This window comes from Episyrphus balteatus, chromosome 1 (assembly GCF_945859705.1).
Source record: "Episyrphus balteatus chromosome 1, idEpiBalt1.1, whole genome shotgun sequence".
In the NCBI taxonomy this organism is placed as follows: domain Eukaryota; kingdom Metazoa; phylum Arthropoda; class Insecta; order Diptera; family Syrphidae; genus Episyrphus; species Episyrphus balteatus.
The window spans coordinates 71,967,020-71,987,974 of NC_079134.1; the positions used below are offsets into that span (position 1 = coordinate 71,967,020).

The window sequence follows — 20,955 nt, forward strand, 5'->3', positions numbered from 1 at the left end:
AAACTGTCGGGTGACTACTTAGGCACCTATTATGACTTGCGAATCACAAGACAAATTTGTCAAATCAAAATTATTGGGTCTGTTATAAGCGATTCGGCGTTTAGGTTTCATGTAAAAAAAATCAATGTTGGAATCAAAACCAAAATTATAATAAAGGAAAATTATTCAATTAAATTTTTCCGATCGTGGAAATTGCATTTACCAATGGTTGAAAATAATTAAAAAGTGTGCTAGAATATGTTTTTTTTTAATGTTTTCGAGTTTTTCAAAATTAAAATGCACATTTTCCATTAAAATGCAGCATCAGAAAAACGCTGACATGATAGTATATTTGCAAACATTAATACCCGAATATATAGTGTTGGAGCCAAGCTTATCCGTCCATCCATTTAGGATATAGCTTGATGCGAAGTGTTATTGCCATGAAAAATTAACCATATTCCATAACGGTTCTTAAAATTTTATCAATCTTTCTTCGTAAAAAAGTGCTATTGTGCGACTGTTTTTTGATTAATTCTGTATTTGACAGTAAATCGTTTAATAAAAGTTGGCTAACTATCTGCACTCACTTCCAACTAGACTATAAATTTGGCCCAGTGTGCGCACAAACAGTAGTAGTCTACAGTATCTATAGTCTGTAGTGTTTGAGTGCTCTAACTCAACTTCGCACTCACCCTATAGTGAGTCAAGGCCGGGGCGTTAAAAAGGACATTATGCGCCCTTTATACGAATCTCACTCCTTATTTCCAAGGCGTAGCAAGGCTTAAATTTATCAACCTTCATCCATCTTGAATGAGTTCTTATTTCTTATTTGAAATAAGGATCGGGGTGTTATTTGATAGATTTTTGCGAAAAAATCGAAGTGCAATTAAAATCCACTGGGATTGTTAATGATAATTAATACTAACAGTAGTCATAAATTGTAATTTATCAATTTTAGATATGCAGTGCCAGACGTCCCTTACACGATCGATGCTACTGTTTCAACCTCTGATTTAAACAATTTAATAAATACTTTGTTGTTTGGTCAATCAGATGTTAAAACGATCAACTTCGATTTTCTCATCTTCAACCAGTTCCTTCAAGGATCATTAGTTGATCATGCTAAAAATAATAACGGTTCTTTTGAAAATGTCATTGAAATTGAATATATCGAAAAATACCCAGCTCCGGAACCACAAGATTGTCTTTTGCACGATGATTGGGTATCGGCTGTTAAAACACAAGGAAATTGGATTCTCACTGGATGTTATGACAATACGATCAATATTTGGAGTACTAAAGGAACGCATGTTTTGACAATTCCTGGTCATAGTATGCCAGTTAAAGCTTTGTCTTGGGTCAGCTTAAACGAAAGGAATGCACATTTTATAAGGTAGAGTATCATATTTGTGTCATAATACTAAACCGAATGGTAATTTTAATTTATTTTGTAGTGTGTCGCAGGATCAAACTGCTGTATTATGGAAATGGAACATTGCCGAAAACTCTGTATGTTCATTATGCATTTACAAAGGCCATCAGCGAGGTATTGATTGTGTAGATGTAAACCCAAATGCGAATATATTTGCAACGGGAAGCTGGGATACTGTTCTCAAATTATGGCCTGCTGGTAAGCTTTGAAAATAATTTTAAATAATTAAAATAAGCTAGTTAAAACTTGATTGGTATCAGTGGCGAGGCTTCTACAACTGAATTAATAATTGAGTATTTCTTTAAGGCAAATACAAAAAAGGTCTTGTTAACTTTTTTCATAAATCTAACCATCCTAAAGATATTAGAGGTCAAAGTTAAAAAAAATTATAAAAACATTTTATATTTTTAAAAATTTTCCAGTTCACTCAAAATTCATTATTTTCAATTTAGCAACTGCTCACTGATTTCAATAGTTTTCTTATGACCCGTATGCGTTGCGATTTGGATACGAATATCTTCTAAACGGTTAAAGCAATCAATTTGATTCCAAGGAATTTTTTGTAGAACGTTTAAGCCTACAAGAATATATCTTGCTAATTTGAAAATAATGAAGTTTCAGTGAATTGGAAATTTTTTATACATATAAAATGTTTTTATATTTTTTTTTAACTTTGACCTCGAATATCTTTAGAATGGTTAGATTAATGAAAAAAGTTAACAAGACCTTTTTTGTGGAGCAATCAATTTACAATAAGAATATGTCTTGCGCGTTTGATTATTATAATTTTTCAATTTGTTACAAAATTAAGAAAAAAAACGAATTTTTAAAGATTTTCTCGATTTTTGGACCTCAAATGTCTATTCAACGGTTAGATAAACGAAAAAAGTGTATAAGGCCTTTTTTGTAGAGCGTTCAATTTCCTACAAGAATATGAAAAGAAATCAATTAATAAAAAAATTATTTTTTTTTAGTAGAAGCTTGATGTAAACCTTCCCATTAATATAAAGAGCTCATATTTAGTGTGTATATTCTAGAGGTGTCTAGCAATCGATTTTTCGGTCTACCAAATAAAAAAAAAAATTTCGACTAACTTATAGCTTACTTAGAGGGTGATCGGAACAGTTAAGAAGGCGGAGACGTGCTGATGTTGAAATCAAATTAGTCAAGGTTCGTGTTTATACTCCGCAACATTTGAGTGAGGGATTCGTTGGATCCATAGGATGTACGGTGGGAGGACAAATAAAACAGGCGAGGATTTCTCAGATTTCGGGGGTTAGTATTGGTAAAGATGGAATTATAGAGAGTTTGACAAGTCAACAGATCCGGTGAGAAGTCGGTGAATAAATAGAATATCGTTTATTTTTCTTCGTTCTTCTAAAGTTTTCAGGTTGATTAGTTTGAGACGATTTTGATAGGGAGGGAGGATAATGGATCGTCCCACGGTAGATGACGCTTACGTGTGAAGGTCATGATTGGCTTTTGGTTATTCGAGACAATTTTTAAGACACCAAACTGAAAAGCTGTCAAGGTCTGATTGAATAAGTTTTGAATCATTTACCGATGATATTGTTTTAAAAAACTTAGTATCGTCAGCATACAACGAGATATGGGAGTGCTTTATGATCATATCGATGTCATTAATGGCAAGAATAAAGAGGAAGGGGCCTAAATGACTTCCTTGGGGGACCCCGGAAGTAGCGAAAAAGGGGGTAGAGTAAGCATTTCTGAAACGCACTCTATAAGAACGGAGGTAGGAAGATATCCATTTCAAAAATATAGGTTCGAAACCAAGTGCAGTAAGTTTGAAAAGTATTAGGCTGTGGGAAATTTTGTCAAAGGCCTTGCTAAAATCGGTGGAGACAACATCGACCTCCAACCCAGCCTCAAGTGCTGAAAGGGTAAAAGATACGAATTCAATGAGGTTAGTGGTAGTGGACTTACCCTTGTTAAACCCATGTTGTCTAGGGGATATAAGTGACTTACAGTGGAAGCTTATGAGTTCGTTTAGGATGCATTCAAAAATTTTGGGTATATGGGAAAGTTAAGCAATGGGGCGGTAGTTCTTAACGTCATTTTTTGCACATTTTTTGTGAATTGGAGTTATAAAAGATGATTTCCATACCTGGAGGAATTCTCCTTGAGATAAAGATAACTTAAATATTTGAGAAAGCGGGAAAGAGAGAGCATGAGAACATTTTTTAAGAAGAATGGCAGGGAGTTTATCTGGTCCTTCAGAGTATTCATCATCAAGTTGATTCAATATATTTTCGATAAGATTTATTTCGATGAAATCTGGGAGAAATGGCCCGAATGAAAAATTTGGCAAATATTTAAAATAAGCTTCATCTAGTTTAAAAGAATCGTCTGTGAAAGATTGTTTGAAAAATGTGGCAAACATGTTTGAGATGTGTTGAGCATCGCTTGAAGTTTCGTTGTTAAGGGAAAGAGATGTTGGATATCCATTAGATTTTTCCTTGTAGTTGACGAACTGATAGAATGTCTTAGGGTCGTTAATGAGGTTGGCTTGGGTTTCAATAAGGTACCGTATGTAAAGGGAGTTGTAGAGTTCAGTAAAAGCGAGAACGTAATCTCTGATTATACCATTGGGACATAGAGAGAAATTGCGTTATAAATTTCTTCGCACAATGTAGCAGTGGCATCGTTTACAGATTGGTTTGCAAAATTGAAATCGACTCTACTAAGATATTCGTTAATTTCTCTGAATTTTGCTTTATGAAAGTCGAACGAACGAGTTGAAATGTTTAAGTTCTGGATAGAACACTCCTTAAACATAGAGAGAAAGAGGGGCGAGTGGTAATTGTCAATGATTGAAAGAGGAAGTGTACAAAGTGATACACTGGAATTGATAGGGTCTGTTGAGAAAATAAGGTCGAGTTGTCTATCCATATAATTGCAGATACAACTAACCTGGAAAAGGCTAGAGTCAGTCAGTCGATCAATGAAAAGGCATTCTTTTGCAGTGGAAGGGTTAGAGGCAGTAAAATGCGATTGATCTTCAGACGCTTTCCATTTTAAGTGGGGAAGATTAAAATCTCCGAAAACAAGGATATCGTCTTGAGAGTCAGCTTGTGTTATTAGTTGATCAACAGCGTTAATAGCTATGTCATATGACTCAATGGGTTGCGCAGGCGAAATGTAGCACAAAATTATATGTATAAAGTGCTTTGCGGGGGAGTTTTATCTTAATTGATAAATAATCAATGTTCGGTGATGAAGAGAATGATATAAGAGATGAGTCAAATGTGTTTTTAACAGCAAGTAAAACGCCTCGGCAAGGGGGATCAGTTGAAAGTCGGTTAATATCATCGCGGTACACATAAAAATAAGAAGGTAATAGTTCTTGGTTATTAATGCTAAGTAAAGGTATAAGGTTGGTTTCGGTGGGAGCGTAGATATCGAAAGGGAGACCATGTGATTGCTTTAATACACTTTGAGTTTTAGACCGAAGACCTCTCACATTTTGGTAGTAAAATGTGATAGGGATAGATTGAGAATTTTGTATGTGGGGAGACGTTAAAGTTGAGCTAGGAACGAAAAAATTTACTATGGTCAGCCCTACTTCTTTGGAGGTGAGATATTCTATTTGAATTGACATACGACGCATAGGCGGAAAGATCGTTATCAACATCGGAAGAGGTAAGATTTAATGTTTCAGTACCTGGTTAACCGAGCTTTGCTCGGTATCTTTAAATGTTATAACTTTCAGTGATAAAAGTCAAATGTGAGGCCTCAGTTATAGCTATAAGTAAAATCCATCATTGAAAATTGCACCATCAGGAATCTGAAATGTTTTACTGATGAGCGTTCATAGCAATCAGTAAATTTACTTCATTAAATTATAATGTTTATTTGACCATTCGCTCGCCAAACTATTTTTTTACTGATCATTGCATCAGTAATTTTTTTAATGATGGCACCGGAACAGTAAAAATGAAACGCCATCAGTAAAACAAAACGGATTTTTTTTTTGGCATTTGGAAAACAGTTGTTCAGTAAAATGAAACTTCATCAGTAAAATTTATAAATTGGATTTGTGAATAAAATTTAACACCAAATGCAATGCTTCTTTTTGAAAAAATTAGTAAAAATGAGCTTTCAACTTATTTCATCAATATTTTGTTCAAAATAAAAGTTTAAAGTATTCAAAATAGCTAAACAAAATGTTTAATGATGGATTTTACTGATAGCTATAACTGAGGCCTAAACAGAAATTTTTTGGAGTGGGTTTGAGTTTGCAATGACCAGTTTTTTCGCGGGTTACAAAACACCACATTCCCAGTAATCCAGTTTATTTACGTTTGAATATACAAGCGACGATCAGCAATGGATAGAAGGGTTACAGGAATCTGCATTATCGAAAATGTCTACAGCTAGTCCGGTCAATTTAGACATCCGAGGTTACATTAATTCCCAGCAAGCTGAAAATTGGTAGGATTGTTGGAAACACCATCATAAATTAAATCTTAAAAGTCCTCATCGATCCGAGGTGTGGAAAAAAATTTACGGGGGGTCAAAGGTCAAAAAAATGGGTTTTTCACGATTTTAAGCAAAACGGTAAGTCTTATCAAAAAATTTTCAATGCAAGAATTGTAGACCAGATTATTATATATAAAAAGTGTCATGACACTTTTTTTCCTAAGACCCACCGTTTCTTAGGTATAACGGTTCAAAAAGTTGAAGTTGAGTTGTAATCGTCCTAATCAGGCCTATTCTGAAAAAAAACTCCTAACTGAAAAGTTCCTGAAATTTCATTATTTTTTTAGCTTGAATTTCGTTCTTCAATGGTTAAGAATATGGGGAAAGCAAAAAAAAAATGGAAATTTTCGCCATTTTTCAAAATGGGGGCCCTCCTCCCGAAACCATTTCCTTGAGAATTTTTGTTTAGAATATGTCTGAATATATACAGGGTGTGCAATAGAGAATGGACAACCCTAAATTGGCTGATAGCTAGACTTATGACTGTTCTAAAAACAGATAGAAAAATGTTCTATCGCAACCAGTTCATAAAATATTGGCTTTTTTTCGTTCAGTGTATTTTAAATTTTATCATCTTATGTTTTTGTTCAATACAACCACGAATGAATGAATTTTATTTATTTCTTTTTTTTATAATTTTCTACAATAATTGTATGAGTACATAAACGCTTTAAAAACTGCAAAGCTATTGCACATTTTCGTAAAAAAAATTTTGAAATCTGTTTTTTGATGCAAAATGTAAAAAAAGTATTTTATGAAAAAATTTAAACACCTGTGGTATAAAATAAATCTATGGAAACCTAAGTGGCCAACTTTCTTAAAAATATTCTGGTCTAAGGGGAATATTTTTAAGAAAGTTGGCCACTTAGGTTTCCATAGATTTATTTTATACCACAGGTGTTTAAATTTTTTCATAAAATACTTTTTTTACATTTTGCATCAAAAAACAGATTTCAAAATTTTTTTTACGAAAATGTGCAATAGCTTTGCAGTTTTTAAAGCGTTTATGTACTCATACAATTATTGTAGAAAATTATAAAAAAAAGAAATAAATAAAATTCATTCATTCGTGGTTGTATTGAACGAAAACATAAGATGATAAAATTTAAAATACACTGAACGAAAAAAAGCCAATATTTTATGAACTGGTTGCGATAGAACATTTTTCTATCTGTTTTTAGAACAGTCATAAGTCTAGCTATCAGCCAATTTAGGGTTGTCCATTCTCTATTGCACACCCTGTATATATTCAGACATATTCTAAACAAAAATTCTCAAGGAAATGGTTTCGGGAGGAGGGCCCCCATTTTGAAAAATGGCGAAAATTTCCATTTTTTTTTTGCTTTCCCCATATTCTTAACCATTGAAGAACGAAATTCAAGCTAAAAAAATAATGAAATTTCAGGAACTTTTCAGTTAGGAGTTTTTTTTCAGAATAGGCCTGATTAGGACGATTACAACTCAACTTCAACTTTTTGAACCGTTATACCTAAGAAACGGTGGGTCTTAGGAAAAAAAGTGTCATGACACTTTTTATATATAATAATCTGGTCTACAATTCTTGCATTGAAAATTTTTTGATAAGACTTACCGTTTTGCTTAAAATCGTGAAAAACCCATTTTTTTGACCTTTGACCCCCCGTAAATTTTTTTCCACACCTCGGATCGATGAGGACTTTTTAGATTTAATTTATGATGGTGTTTCCAACAATCCTACCAATTTTCAGCTTGCTGGGAATTAATGTAACCTGACCCCCTTATTTTAGTCTAATTTGACCGGACTAAGCAATGAGATCCCTTTTTGTTCAAATTTTAATTCATGGGTCAGAATGTTTTGGATAGTGAATATAAAGTTAATCTTTTTTTCAAAATTAGCCTTGCCGGTAAAGCTTAGTATGAAGAAACTATTTTTATCCCTGTCTCTGTTTTATTCTGTATCAGTGGATGCTTTACTTCTTTCTTTTTTACTTGCGATATAGGTAGATACTATAGGGCAAGTTTAGGATTCGTAGGAACCTCGAGCTACAGCCTTAACTACTGGAGCTATTTTCTTCAAACTTGGTAGTTAACAGTTTGGGGTTAATAAAACACATAAAAGCTTTCTTCGTAATAAAAAAAAATATTTTTTGTACCGTTATTAACGGTACCTGCCATAGAACCGTTTTTTTGATTTATGAATTTCTCGTAAACGACAAAATATATTTCGACCACAATTTTTATACAGAAACGTTTAAGCATAATTATTTAAAAAATCTAAAATTTTTTCAAAAAACACCCTTTTTGTATTTTTAAAAAAATATTTCAAATTTTTTTTTTGAAAAATCAATTTTTTGGAAACCGGTTAGTGGAAAATTTTGAAAATCCGTTTTTAAGTGTAAATTAATTATCTGTTAAAAATGGCAACTTTTTTTTTGAAAAATGTGAGAAAATTTGTGTTGATCGTTTTGTTTGTTGATTGGTGGTAATTATTTAAATAATTGCAGCTTGCTCTGTTGTTTTATTGGACGGTAGCATACAAATCTTTGCAATCGTCCGTTTTATTTGTCCGGATTTTGTTTTTACGGTGACAACGCGAACAAGTCCGTCCGATCCACAATGTGTGCCTTCAATTCGCGCAAGATTCCAATACGTTGATGGAAGACGCTCATCTTTGAGAAGAACCAATTTGTATATATAAAAAATAATTTTTTTAAAAAACGGCTCTAACGATTTTCAAATTTTTTTTTTCTAAAAATTACTTTTTATACAAGAAATAAAATGTCATACTTAGTTTTTTGTAAAAGATTATTTACAGCGGTATTTAATTATTTATAAAAACAGATTAAATTTTTTTTAACCTCTTATGAAATTTTCCCTTATTTTGTTCAATGAAAAGCTTTGACATTAGAGTAACTTTTACCATAAGAGCAAGTACGTGCGACCCAGTCGTGCAATTTATTTTACTTATATGTTATAAGATTGATATTAGGTCAATGGTGTTGCTTGTTGTGAGTTATTTTATTCTTATACGTTAACAATAGTCGCATTAAAACAAAAAAGAACCGTAAAAGAAAGATAACACTGTGCAAGTCAAAATTCTTGACAGGCGCGCGAATAACTGTTTCGCCCTATTTCGGACTCGAGAAATCGAATGGCATCATTTGTTTTTCGATTTATCGGTACGACTTCGAACTAAATTTTTTTTGCAAGTTTTTTCAATTATTTTGAGAGTTTTCCACTGTTTTTAGTCATTTTTCAACCAAAAACAATATTTATATTGCTAAAAATTCTGCTTCAACGCTGCCAGTAGAAAGACATTATAAACAGTTTTGAACAATTTATTTGAAAGTTTAGTGATTTTATTTTACTTATATGTTATAAGATTGATATTAGGTCAATGGTGTTGCTTGTTGTGAGTTATTTTGTTCTTATACGTTAACAATAGTCGCATTAAAACAAAAAAAAAAACGTAAAACAAAGATAACACTGTGCAAGTCAAAATTCTTGACAGGCGCGCGAATAACTGTTTTGCCCTATTTCGGACTCGAGAAATCGAATGGCATCATTTGTTTTTCGATTTATCGGTACGACTCCGAACTAAATTTTTTTTGCAAGTTTTTTCAATTATTTTGAGAGTTTTTCACTGTTTTTAGTCATTTTTCAACCAAAAACAATACTATTTATATTGCTAAAAATTCTGCTTCAACGCTGCCAGTAGAAAGACATTATAAACAGTTTTGAACAATTTATTTGAAAGTTTAGTGATTTTTTTTGAAAAAATTAAAACAAAAATCAAAATTTTTTTCATTGCTTATCGTTTTTTCGCTGTTATTGTTCTTTTTTTAACAAATACATTGCATGTTTTCCATTAAAAATCAATTTAACTGATAATTTAGTGTTGGTTAAACTTCGACAGTCTATCGATAGCATCGATAACAAAAAAATATTGAGTATATCGATACTTCACAAAACTATCGATAGTTTCAATACTTCCAAATTATTTTACCACAAGGCTACCGATATTTAAAGAAAAACTATCGATACAATCGTAAATGAAACTATCGATATCTACCAAACACTATGATAATTCGTTGTTTACATCCAATGTCAAAATAGAACTAAACTTGTGGTTCAAATTGTGTTTAATTAATTTCAAAGCAATTTTTTTTAATGAGAAATTGTACTAGTGGTTTTAATACTTTTTGCTACGTGTGTTGCAAAACTATTTACAAAAGTGTTTTGCAACGAGTTAATCTAGCGAATTTATTTACACATGCGTAGCAGTTATCTTCACTGTGATCTTTTGGATCTGACCATATCGTTGGGACTCCAAAATCCAGACTTGCACATATTCGTTTTGACCATTTGATAAGCTTATTATAACAATTTGAACAAATAATGCTTGGTGCCCATTCGACGTCGCTTATAACTTTTAAATTGAAATATTTTTCATATATATCATCAATTTCTGGAGATATTTTCTTTCTACTTGGTATGTGTGCAAATTTGACACACGTAGCAAAAAGTATTAAAACCACTCGTACAATTTCTCATTAAAAAAAAAATATCGAAGCTATTAATTAAACACAATTTGAACTACAAGTTTAGTTTTCGTTTGACATTGGATGTAAACAACTAATTAACAGTGTTTGGTAGATATCGATAGTTTCCATTATCTATTGTATCGATAGTTTCCACTATCGATTGTATCGATAGTTTTTCTTCAAACTAAATATCGGTAGCCTTGTGGTAAAATAATTTGGAAGTATTGAAACTATCGATAGTTTTGTGAAGTATCGATATACTCGATATTTTTTTGTTATCGATGCTCTATCGATAGACTGTTGAAGTTTAACCAACACTAAATTGACAGTCAAATTAATTTTTAATGGAAAACATGCAATGTATTTGTACAAAAGAGAACAAAAACAGCGAAAAACGATAAACAATGTAAAAAAAATTCGATTTTTATTAAATTTTTTCAAAAAAAAAATCACAAAACTTTCAAATAAATTGTTCAAAATTGTTTATAATGTCTTTCTACTGGCAGCAAATAACGTTTGAGCAGAAACAGTGGAAAATTCTCAAAATAATTGAAAAACTTTCAAAAAAAATTTTGTTCGAAGTCGTACCGATAAATCGAAAAACTAATGACGCCAATCGATTTCTCGGGTCCGAAATAGGGCGAAACAGTTAATGGCGCACCTGTCTCAGACAGGTCAAAAAACTTGCACAGTGTAATTAGTGATACCAAATTAACAAATTACTTAAGAGTTTCAATACATGATCAAAAAAGTCATGATCTTAAAAATGTTGTGCAGTTATTGTTAGAAAAAGAAAAAGAACAGTGCGTAAAACATGGAACCATCCCTCAAAATGTTATTGAAATCGTTGAATCTGTCTCCGCGAAAAAACTAATATATAAGAGAAAATAATTCCAAAATGTTGTATTTGCCTAGAGGAAAAAACCCTCAAAATTTCATCGAAATCAATAACCATCATTGAAAATTGAACCATCAGGAATCTGAAATGTTTTACTGATGAACGTTCATAGCAATCAGTAAATTTACGTCATTAAATTATAATGTTTATTTGACCATTCGCTCGCCAAACTATTTTTTTTTACTGATCATTGCATCAGTAATTGTTTTTAATGATGGCACCGGAACAGTAAAAAAATAAAACGCCATCAGTAAAACAAAACGGATTTTTTTTTGGCATTTGGAAAACAGTTGTTTATTAAAATGAAACTTCATCAGTAAAATTTATAAAATGGATTTGTGAATAAAATTTAACACCAAATGCAATGCTTTTTTTTGAAAAAATTAGTAAAAATGAGCTTTCAACTTATTTCATCAATATTTTGTTCAAAATAAAAGTTTAAAGTATTCAAAATAGCTAAACAAAATGTTTAATGATGGATTTTACTGATAGCTATAACTGAGGCCTAAACAGCAATTTTTTGGAGTGGGTTTGAGTTTGCAATGACCAGTTTTTTCGCGGGTTACAAAACACCACATTCCCAGTAATCCAGTTTATTTACGTTTGAATATACAAGCGACGATCAGCAATGGATAGAAGGGTTACAGGAATCTGCATTATCGAAAATGTCTACAGCAATGAGATCCCTTTTTGTTCAAATTTTAATTCATGGGTCAGAATGTTTTGGATAGTGAATATAAAGTTAATCTTTTTTTCAAAATTAGCCTTGCCGGTAAAGCTTAGTATGAAGAAACTATTTTTATCCCTGTCTCTGTTTTATTCTGTATCAGTGGATGCTTTACTTCTTTCTTTTTTACTTGCGATATAGGTAGATACTATAGGGCAAGTTTAGGATTCGTAAAAAAAAAATCGAACTCGAGATAACAATTTTACATGACATTACGATGATGGAGAATGCCAAAAAAGTGGGTCCGGCAATTCTGTCTGTCTGTAGGAACCTCGAGCTACAGCCTTAACTACTGGAGCTGTTTTCTTCAAACTTGGTAGTTAACAGTTTGGGGTTAATAAAACACATAAAAGCTTTCTTCGTAATAAAAAAAAATATTTTTTGTACCGTTATTAACGGTACCTGCCATAGAACCGTTTTTTTGATTTATGAATTTCTCGTTAACGACAAAATATATTTCGATCACAATTTTTATACAGAAACGTTTAAGCATAATTATTTAAAAAATCTAAAATTTTTTCAAAAAACACCCTTTTTGTATTTTTAAAAAAATATTTCAAATTTTTTTTTTGAAAAATCAATTTTTTGGAAACCGGTTAGTGGAAAATTTTGAAAATCCGTTTTTAAGTGTAAATTAATTATCTGTTAAAAATGGCAACTTTTTTTTGAAAAATGTGAGAAAATTTGTATATATAAAAAATAATTTTTTTAAAAAACGGCTCTAACGATTTTCAAATTTTTTTTTTCTAAAAATTACTTTTTATACAAGAAATAAAATGTCATACTTAGTTTTTTGTAAAAGATTATTTACAGCGGTATTTAATTATTTATAAAAACAGATTACATTTTTTTTAACCTCTTATGAAATTTTCCCTTATTTTGTTCAATGAAAAGCTTTGACATTAGAGTAACTTTTACCATAAGAGCAAGTACGTGCGACCCAGTCGTGCAATTTATTTTACTTATATGTTATAAGATTGATATTAGGTCAATGGTGTTGCTTGTTGTGAGTTATTTTATTCTTATACGTTAACAATAGTCGCATTAAAACAAAAAAAAACCGTAAAAGAAAGATAACACTGTGCAAGTCAAAATTCTTGACAGGCGCGTGAATAACTTTTCGCCCTATTTCGGACTCGAGAAATCGAATGGCATCATTTGTTTTTCGATTTATCGGTACGACTTCGAACTACATTTTTTTTGCAAGTTTTTTCAATTATTTTGAGAGTTTTCCACTGTTTTTAGTCATTTTTCAACCAAAAACAATATTTATATTGCTAAAAATTCTGCTTCAACGCTGCCAGTAGAAAGACATTATAAACAGTTTTGAACAATTTATTTGAAAGTTTAGTGATTTTATTTTACTTATATGTTATAAGATTGATATTAGGTCAATGGTGTTGCTTGTTGTGAGTTATTTTGTTCTTATACGTTAACAATAGTCGCATTAAAACAAAAAAAAAACGTAAAACAAAGATAACACTGTGCAAGTCAAAATTCTTGACAGGCGCGCGAATAACTGTTTTGCCCTATATTTCGGACTCGAGAAATCGAATGGCATCATTTGTTTTTCGATTTATCGGTACGACTCCGAACTAAATTTTTTTTGCAAGTTTTTTCAATTATTTTGAGAGTTTTTCACTGTTTTTAGTCATTTTTCAACCAAAAACAATATTTATATTGCTAAAAATTCTGCTTCAACGCTGCCAGTAGAAAGACATTATAAACAGTTTTGAACAATTTATTTGAAAGTTTAGTGATTTTTTTTGAAAAAATTAAAAAAAAAATCAAAATTTTTTTCATTGCTTATCGTTTTTTCGCTGTTATTGTTCTTTTTTTAACAAATACATTGCATGTTTTCCATTAAAAATCAATTTAACTGATAATTTAGTGTTGGTTAAACTTCGACAGTCTATCGATAGCATCGATAACAAAAAAATATTGAGTATATCGATACTTCACAAAACTATCGATAGTTTCAATACTTCCAAATTATTTTACCACAAGGCTACCGATATTTAAAGAAAAACTATCGATACAATCGTAAATGAAACTATCTATATCTACCAAACACTATGATAATTCGTTGTTTACATCCAATGTCAAAATAGAACTAAACTTGTGGTTCAAATTGTGTTTAATTAATTTCAAAACAATTTTTTTTAATGAGAAATTGTACTAGTGGTTTTAATACTTTTTGCTACGTGTGTTGCAAAACTATTTACAAAAGTGTTTTGCAACGAGTTAATCTAGCGAATTTATTTACACATGCGTAGCAGTTATCTTCACTGTGATCTTTTGGATCTGACCATATCGTTGGGACTCCAAAATCCAGACTTGCACATATTCGTTTTGACCATTTGATAAGCTTATTATAACAATTTGAAAAAATAATGCTTGGTGCCCATTCGACGTCGCTTATAACTTTTAAATTGAAATATTTTTCATATATATCATCAATTTCTGGAGATATTTTCTTTCTACTTGGTATGTGTGCAAATTTGACACACGTAGCAAAAAGTATTAAAACCACTCGTACAATTTCTCATTAAAAAAAAAATATCGAAGCTATTAATTAAACACAATTTGAACTACAAGTTTAGTTTTCGTTTGACATTGGATGTAAACAACTAATTAACAGTGTTTGGTAGATATCGATAGTTTCCATTATCTATTGTATCGATAGTTTCCACTATCGATTGTATCGATAGTTTTTCTTCAAACTAAATATCGGTAGCCTTGTGGTAAAATAATTTGGAAGTATTGAAACTATCGATAGTTTTGTGAAGTATCGATATACTCGATATTTTTTTGTTATCGATGCTCTATCGATAGACTGTTGAAGTTTAACCAACACTAAATTGACAGTCAAATTAATTTTTAATGGAAAACATGCAATGTATTTGTACAAAAGAGAACAAAAACAGCGAAAAACGATAAACAATGTAAAAAAAATTCGATTTTTATTAAATTTTTTCAAAAAAAAAAATCACAAAACTTTCAAATAAATTGTTCAAAATTGTTTATAATGTCTTTCTACTGGTAGCAAATAACGTTTGAGCAGAAACAGTGGAAAATTCTCAAAATAATTGAAAAACTTTCAAAAAAAATTTTGTTCGAAGTCATACCGATAAATCGAAAAACTAATGACGCCAATCGATTTCTCGGGTCCGAAATAGGGCGAAACAGTTAATGGCGCACCTGTCTCAGACAGGTCAAAAAACTTGCACAGTGTAATTAGTGATACCAAATTAACAAATTACTTAAGAGTTTCAATACATGATCAAAAAAGTCATGATCTTAAAAATGTTGTGCAGTTATTGTTAGAAAAAGAAAAAGAACAGTGCGTAAAACATGGAACCATCCCTCAAAATGTTATTGAAATCGTTGAATCTGTCTCCGCGAAAAAACTAATATATAAGAGAAAATAATTCCAAAATGTTGTATTTGCCTAGAGGAAAAAACCCTCAAAATTTCATCGAAATCAATAACCGTAAAACTTATATGTGAGAAAAATAAACGTAGCTGTGGGCGGATATTTCTAAAAGTACTTCCAAAATATTTTATTCGCCTAGAGGACCAAACCCTCAAAATTTCATCGAAATTTTTAAAGTTGTTACAAAAACAAAATTCTATGTTAACAAAGTGGGCGTGGCAGTTGGCGGATTTTTCCAAAAATACTTCCAAATTTTGTAACTCGCTTAGATAAACAAACCCTGAGAATTTCATCGAGATCGTTAGACCCGTTTCCGAAAAAAACTTATATGTTAAAAAAGTGGGCGTGGCAGTGGGCGGATTTTTCAAAAAAAAAACTTCCAAAACTTTTTACTCGCTTAGATAAAAAACTTTAAAAATTTCATCGAAATCGTGAGAGCCGTTCCCGAAAAAACTTATATGTTGAAAAAGTGGGCGTGGCAGTGGGCGGATTTTTCCAAAAATACTTACAAAACTTTTTACTCACAAACAGATGAACAAACCCTGATAGTTTCATCGAAATCATTAGAGCTGTTTCCGAGATCCCAATTTCATATATACATACATATATGTATATTTCAGTGGCGTCGCGTGAATAATTTAGATAAGTGTGCAATCCTTGAAAATTATAAGCTTATTTAAAAAAAATCTATTCATTAATCAATCTCTTACCATATACTGTTTTCTCCAAATTAAAAAAAACAACAACAAAAAATATCATTGGGTATATTTTTATTATAAAAAAAGACTCCACTAAAATCGTAGGTAACAAAAACTAAATAAACTAAACTTCAACAAAAACTAAACACAAAACATATAAATTATAGTTTTTTATAATATTAAATCGATTTTTCGATTTTCGTGGTTAATTATTCAATCACCTTCTGAATAAAATTAAAACTTTGGCAACAAAACAACAAAAAATATCACCTCATGAAAAAAAGTACCTCATGAAACTGTGTCCACTTCATTTCATTTTCACATTTTTCCTATGAAGTTTGGTGTTGGTGTATTCTACCTAAAACAGAAAAATAATGCCTACATCGCCGACTATCGTGCATTGCTTTTTTCGCACGAGCTTCGATGTAATTTATTCTATTCTACCTAAACCAAAAAAAAATATCTACCCCCCCGACTCTCGTGCATTCCTTTTTTTCGAACGAGCTTCCATGTAATTCATTCTATTTTTCATCTTCAATGCTTTACAAAAACAGAACGGAAGAAAAGAAAATAAGAATAGAAACCGTGCACAGAAAACCGTCGTACGAGTTCACTACAAATTCATCAAAGTAAAGATTTTGTGTACCTGTGTATATCTTGCGGGCGAAAGGGCCCAACCCATAGAATCCGTTGTGTCCGTTGCGTCGAAGTTTTAAAATAAAATACACACGTTCTTATGGGAAGCGACCCATAAGCGACCGATCGGACGGAGACGGACTTCCCATAAGAACGTGTGAATTTTATCGAGCTGTCAGTCAAAAACTTCGACGCAACGGACGCAACGGATTCTATGGGTTGGGCCCTGAAGAATGGCGATGGGGATGGATAGGAATACTGCGAAAATTGTGTACGATCGAGTTGAATGGATTTATTTGATGAGAGAAAATGTGCACAGAAGGATTTCGTACGAGCTTATTTATATTTTTGTTTCTGTTGTTTGATGAAGAAATTTTGAAAGAAAAATTAAGAAGGAAGAAAATTAATGTAGGCTTTGTGATACAGGGTGTATGGTTGCATATTGGGAATATTTTATTTGTGCGTGGTAAATGAGAACTTGTTCAATGTTTAGATCAGGGTGTGCACTGCACACCTTGCACACCCTGACGAGACGCCACTGGTATATTTATATATATAGTACCTGGGTGACCGAGCTTTGCTCGGTATCCTTAAATGTTATAACTAATTTCTTCAAAAATTTCAACAGATTTTCAGCAAAAATGGGTCAGGGCCTTATGCTGACTACGCAACTGTCTTAAATTTCTGATTTCCGAAGCAATATTTGACAATTTTAAAGGTTTTGGTGGGGTCTTAATCTAGTTGAAAAATTATATCATACAACACGGAGTCTTCTTTTGCCAAAAAAATTGGTAAATTGTTTCGTTTTATATCAGGATAGGTTCGCTTGTTCATTATTTTTTCAAAATTAGCTAGCAATCTACAAGATAACACCGGAAAATATTTTTGAGTCCATAATAATTTATGTCCGTTCTATAAACTTGATAGTGCTGAAATGTTTTTTCCAGTTTTGGATAGTATATTTCAGTGGCGTCGCGTGAATAATTTAGATAAGTGTGCAATCCTTGAAAATTATAAGCTTATTTAAAAAAAATCTATTCATTAATCAATCTCTTACCATATACTGTTTTCTCCAAATTAAAAAAAACAACAACAAAAAATATCATTGGGTATATTTTTATTATAAAAAAAGACTCCACTAAAATCGTAGGTAACAAAAACTAAATAAACTAAACTTCAACAAAAACTAAACACAAAACATATAAATTATAGTTTTTTATAATATTAAATCGATTTTTCGATTTTCGTGGTTAATTATTCAATCACCTTCTGAATAAAATTAAAACTTTGGCAACAAAACAACAAAAAATATCACCTCATGAAAAAAAGTACCTCATGAAACTGTGTCCACTTCATTTCATTTTCACATTTTTCCTATGAAGTTTGGTGTTGGTGTATTCTACCTAAAACAGAAAAATAATGCCTACATCGCCGACTATCGTGCATTGCTTTTTTCGCACGAGCTTCGATGTAATTTATTCTATTCTACCTAAACCAAAAAAAAAATATCTACCCCCCCGACTCTCGTGCATTCCTTTTTTTCGAACGAGCTTCCATGTAATTCATTCTATTTTTCATCTTCAATGCTTTACAAAAACAGAACGGAAGAAAAGAAAATAAGAATAGAAACCGTGCACAGAAAACCGTCGTACGAGTTCACTACAAATTCATCAAAGTAAAGATTTTGTGTACCTGTGTATATCTTGCGGGCGAAAGGGCCCAACCCATAGAATCCGTTGTGTCCGTTGCGTCGAAGTTTTAAAATAAAATACACACGTTTGCTCGGTATCCTTAAATGTTATAACTAATTTCTTCAAAAATTTCAACAGATTTTCAGCAAAAATGGGTCAGGGCCTTATGCTGACTACGCAACTGTCTTAAATTTCTGATTTCCGAAGCAATATTTGACAATTTTAAAGGTTTTGGTGGGGTCTTAATCTAGTTGAAAAATTATATCATACAACACGGAGTCTTCTTTTGCCAAAAAAATTGGTAAATTGTTTCGTTTTATATCAGGATAGGTTCGCTTGTTCATTATTTTTTCAAAATTAGCTAGCAATCTACAAGATAACACCGGAAAATATTCTTGAGTCCATAATAATTTATGTCCGTTCTATAAACTTGATAGTGCTGAAATGTTTTTTCCAGTTTTGGATAGTATCTAGATTTGCATTCTATTTCTTCTGAGTTCTCGTCAATCCAATCTACTTTTCCCATTGGTTATTGATTCTTTTTTGTGGTTATAGTTAAAGTTTTAGTAAAAGTTTTAGTAAAAATTCATCTAACCTAACGATTTTTGACTTAAAAAAAAGGTTTGGTGATGTTCTGTTTGAGTTTTTGGGGGGAGTTCCCGACCTTTGATAAAATTTGAAGATATGATGAAGAGGAAAATCTATCTTGATATAAAACGGTATAATTTAACAATTTTTTTTTGGCAAAAGAAGACTCCGTGTCGTGTGATATCATTTTTCAACTACATGAGGACCCCACCAAAACCTTTAAAATTGTCAAATATTGCTTCGGAAATCAGAAATTTAAGACAGTTGCGTAGTCAGCATAAGGCCCTGACCCATTTTTGCTGAAAATCTGTTGAAATTTTTTAAGAAATTGTAAGCGCAGTAAAAAAACACAAGTCTAAAAGCGATGAGCTTTGAGCTTTCCATTAAGCTAAAATACGACATAATTTTAAAATTATTTCTTCACAGATTGATAGATCCTATCTCGAGGCATTGTTAAAAGTGGTTAAAAGTGGTAAAAATTAATTCTAGTACACTCAATATATTGAAACAAAAGCCTTTTTCCAAAACGAGCAGAATTGGTCAAGTCCAAATACCAATATGATACTCTCCATTTTTGGACAATGAAGCATTTTTTAAAATTTTAACCAGGAAAATTAATGGTGGCATAATATAGAAAAATAATAAAATAAAAACGATTTAATTTATGTGAAGAACACTAAGTTTTAAACAACTTTTTCAAAAAAGGCAAAACATTTGACCACTTTTGCTCGTCACTGTATAGTTTTCACTGTTTGATAAGGAATTAATTGAGGCAGTTTTCTGTTTAAGTAATTTATTTACTAAAATTCACAGTCTGGACAAAAAAAATATAAAATCAGTTTTAAAAAAAATTTGTTCCCCTATTTTTAACTTTGAAATCGATTATTTCAAAAACTATTGGTAATATTATATTGATTTAAAAATTAGAATCAAATGCACAATTTTGCCTTTGGAAATGGTATCATTTATTACTGTAAGTGTTGCCGTTGTTTTTTAATAATTTTTTTTATTTTGATTATTTTTTTTTAGAAAAATGCCCCTCCCACCTAAACGAGGGGAGATAGACCCCCCTCCCAAAGAAAAAAAATGTTTGTATTGAGCTCCTCTACAAAAACCCTTCATCAAATCTTGGCGCCCAACTTATCCTACAACGTGCCGAAACAACATTTTTGTTCTATACCTAAAAGTTCGAATTTCTGTATCTGGGTTGAAATCGAAAAATTTTTTTTTCTAAGCCAATTTTGAAGTGATTTTCATAAAAAATACCTCGATCAATTGGGAAATAGATATAGTTTTAGAATATATTTTTTAAATAGCATGTTGTTTTGAAAACATATACTTTAAATTGATGCCGAAGTTGGGCAAATGACAAAAAAAATTGAATTTTTGAAATTTGACATCTTATAAATTCTAAGTGGTTTAACCGAGTTACATGTTTTATACATTGTTAAAAAGGTATATTTATTTTCTATCAGAAACTGTAAAAAAATCGGAAATGGGTAAAAAATTGTCGAAGCTAGAATTTTTTCAATGGGTGAAGGTCCAAAAAACCGTATTTTGCCCGTAACTCCAGATTTTGGGGGTGTTAGGGGATTTTCAAATATCGTTTCGTATTCAGTGCGACTAGCTCTACAAAACCTGATAGGTCTCCGCCCGCGTATATTTTGAGTGTTACACCGTGTAATTAGGAACATTTAATTAATCAAAATATTTTTTATTCCATACGCCATATTTCGCTGCAAATTAACTAACAGTTTCAAGTTTTATAAAAAATCTATTTCTAACTTTTATTTGCGACCAACACCGCAAACAAAATTTTACGCTGTGAAAATGGTTTATTATTT

At 31.3% G+C, this 20,955-nt stretch overlaps 1 protein-coding gene across 1 annotated transcript in view; it reads left to right on the top strand.

Annotated features, from left to right (window-relative positions):
* LOC129907288 (ribosome biogenesis protein WDR12 homolog) overlaps positions 1–20,955 on the top strand; it is a 249,072-nt gene that overhangs the window by 101,946 nt on the left and 126,171 nt on the right. Inside the window, exons 2-3 of the mRNA XM_055983405.1 lie at positions 941–1,375; positions 1,437–1,612. Of these exons, the coding sequence (XP_055839380.1) occupies positions 941–1,375; positions 1,437–1,612 (611 nt within the window). The remainder of the gene's footprint in view (positions 1–940; positions 1,376–1,436; positions 1,613–20,955) is intronic.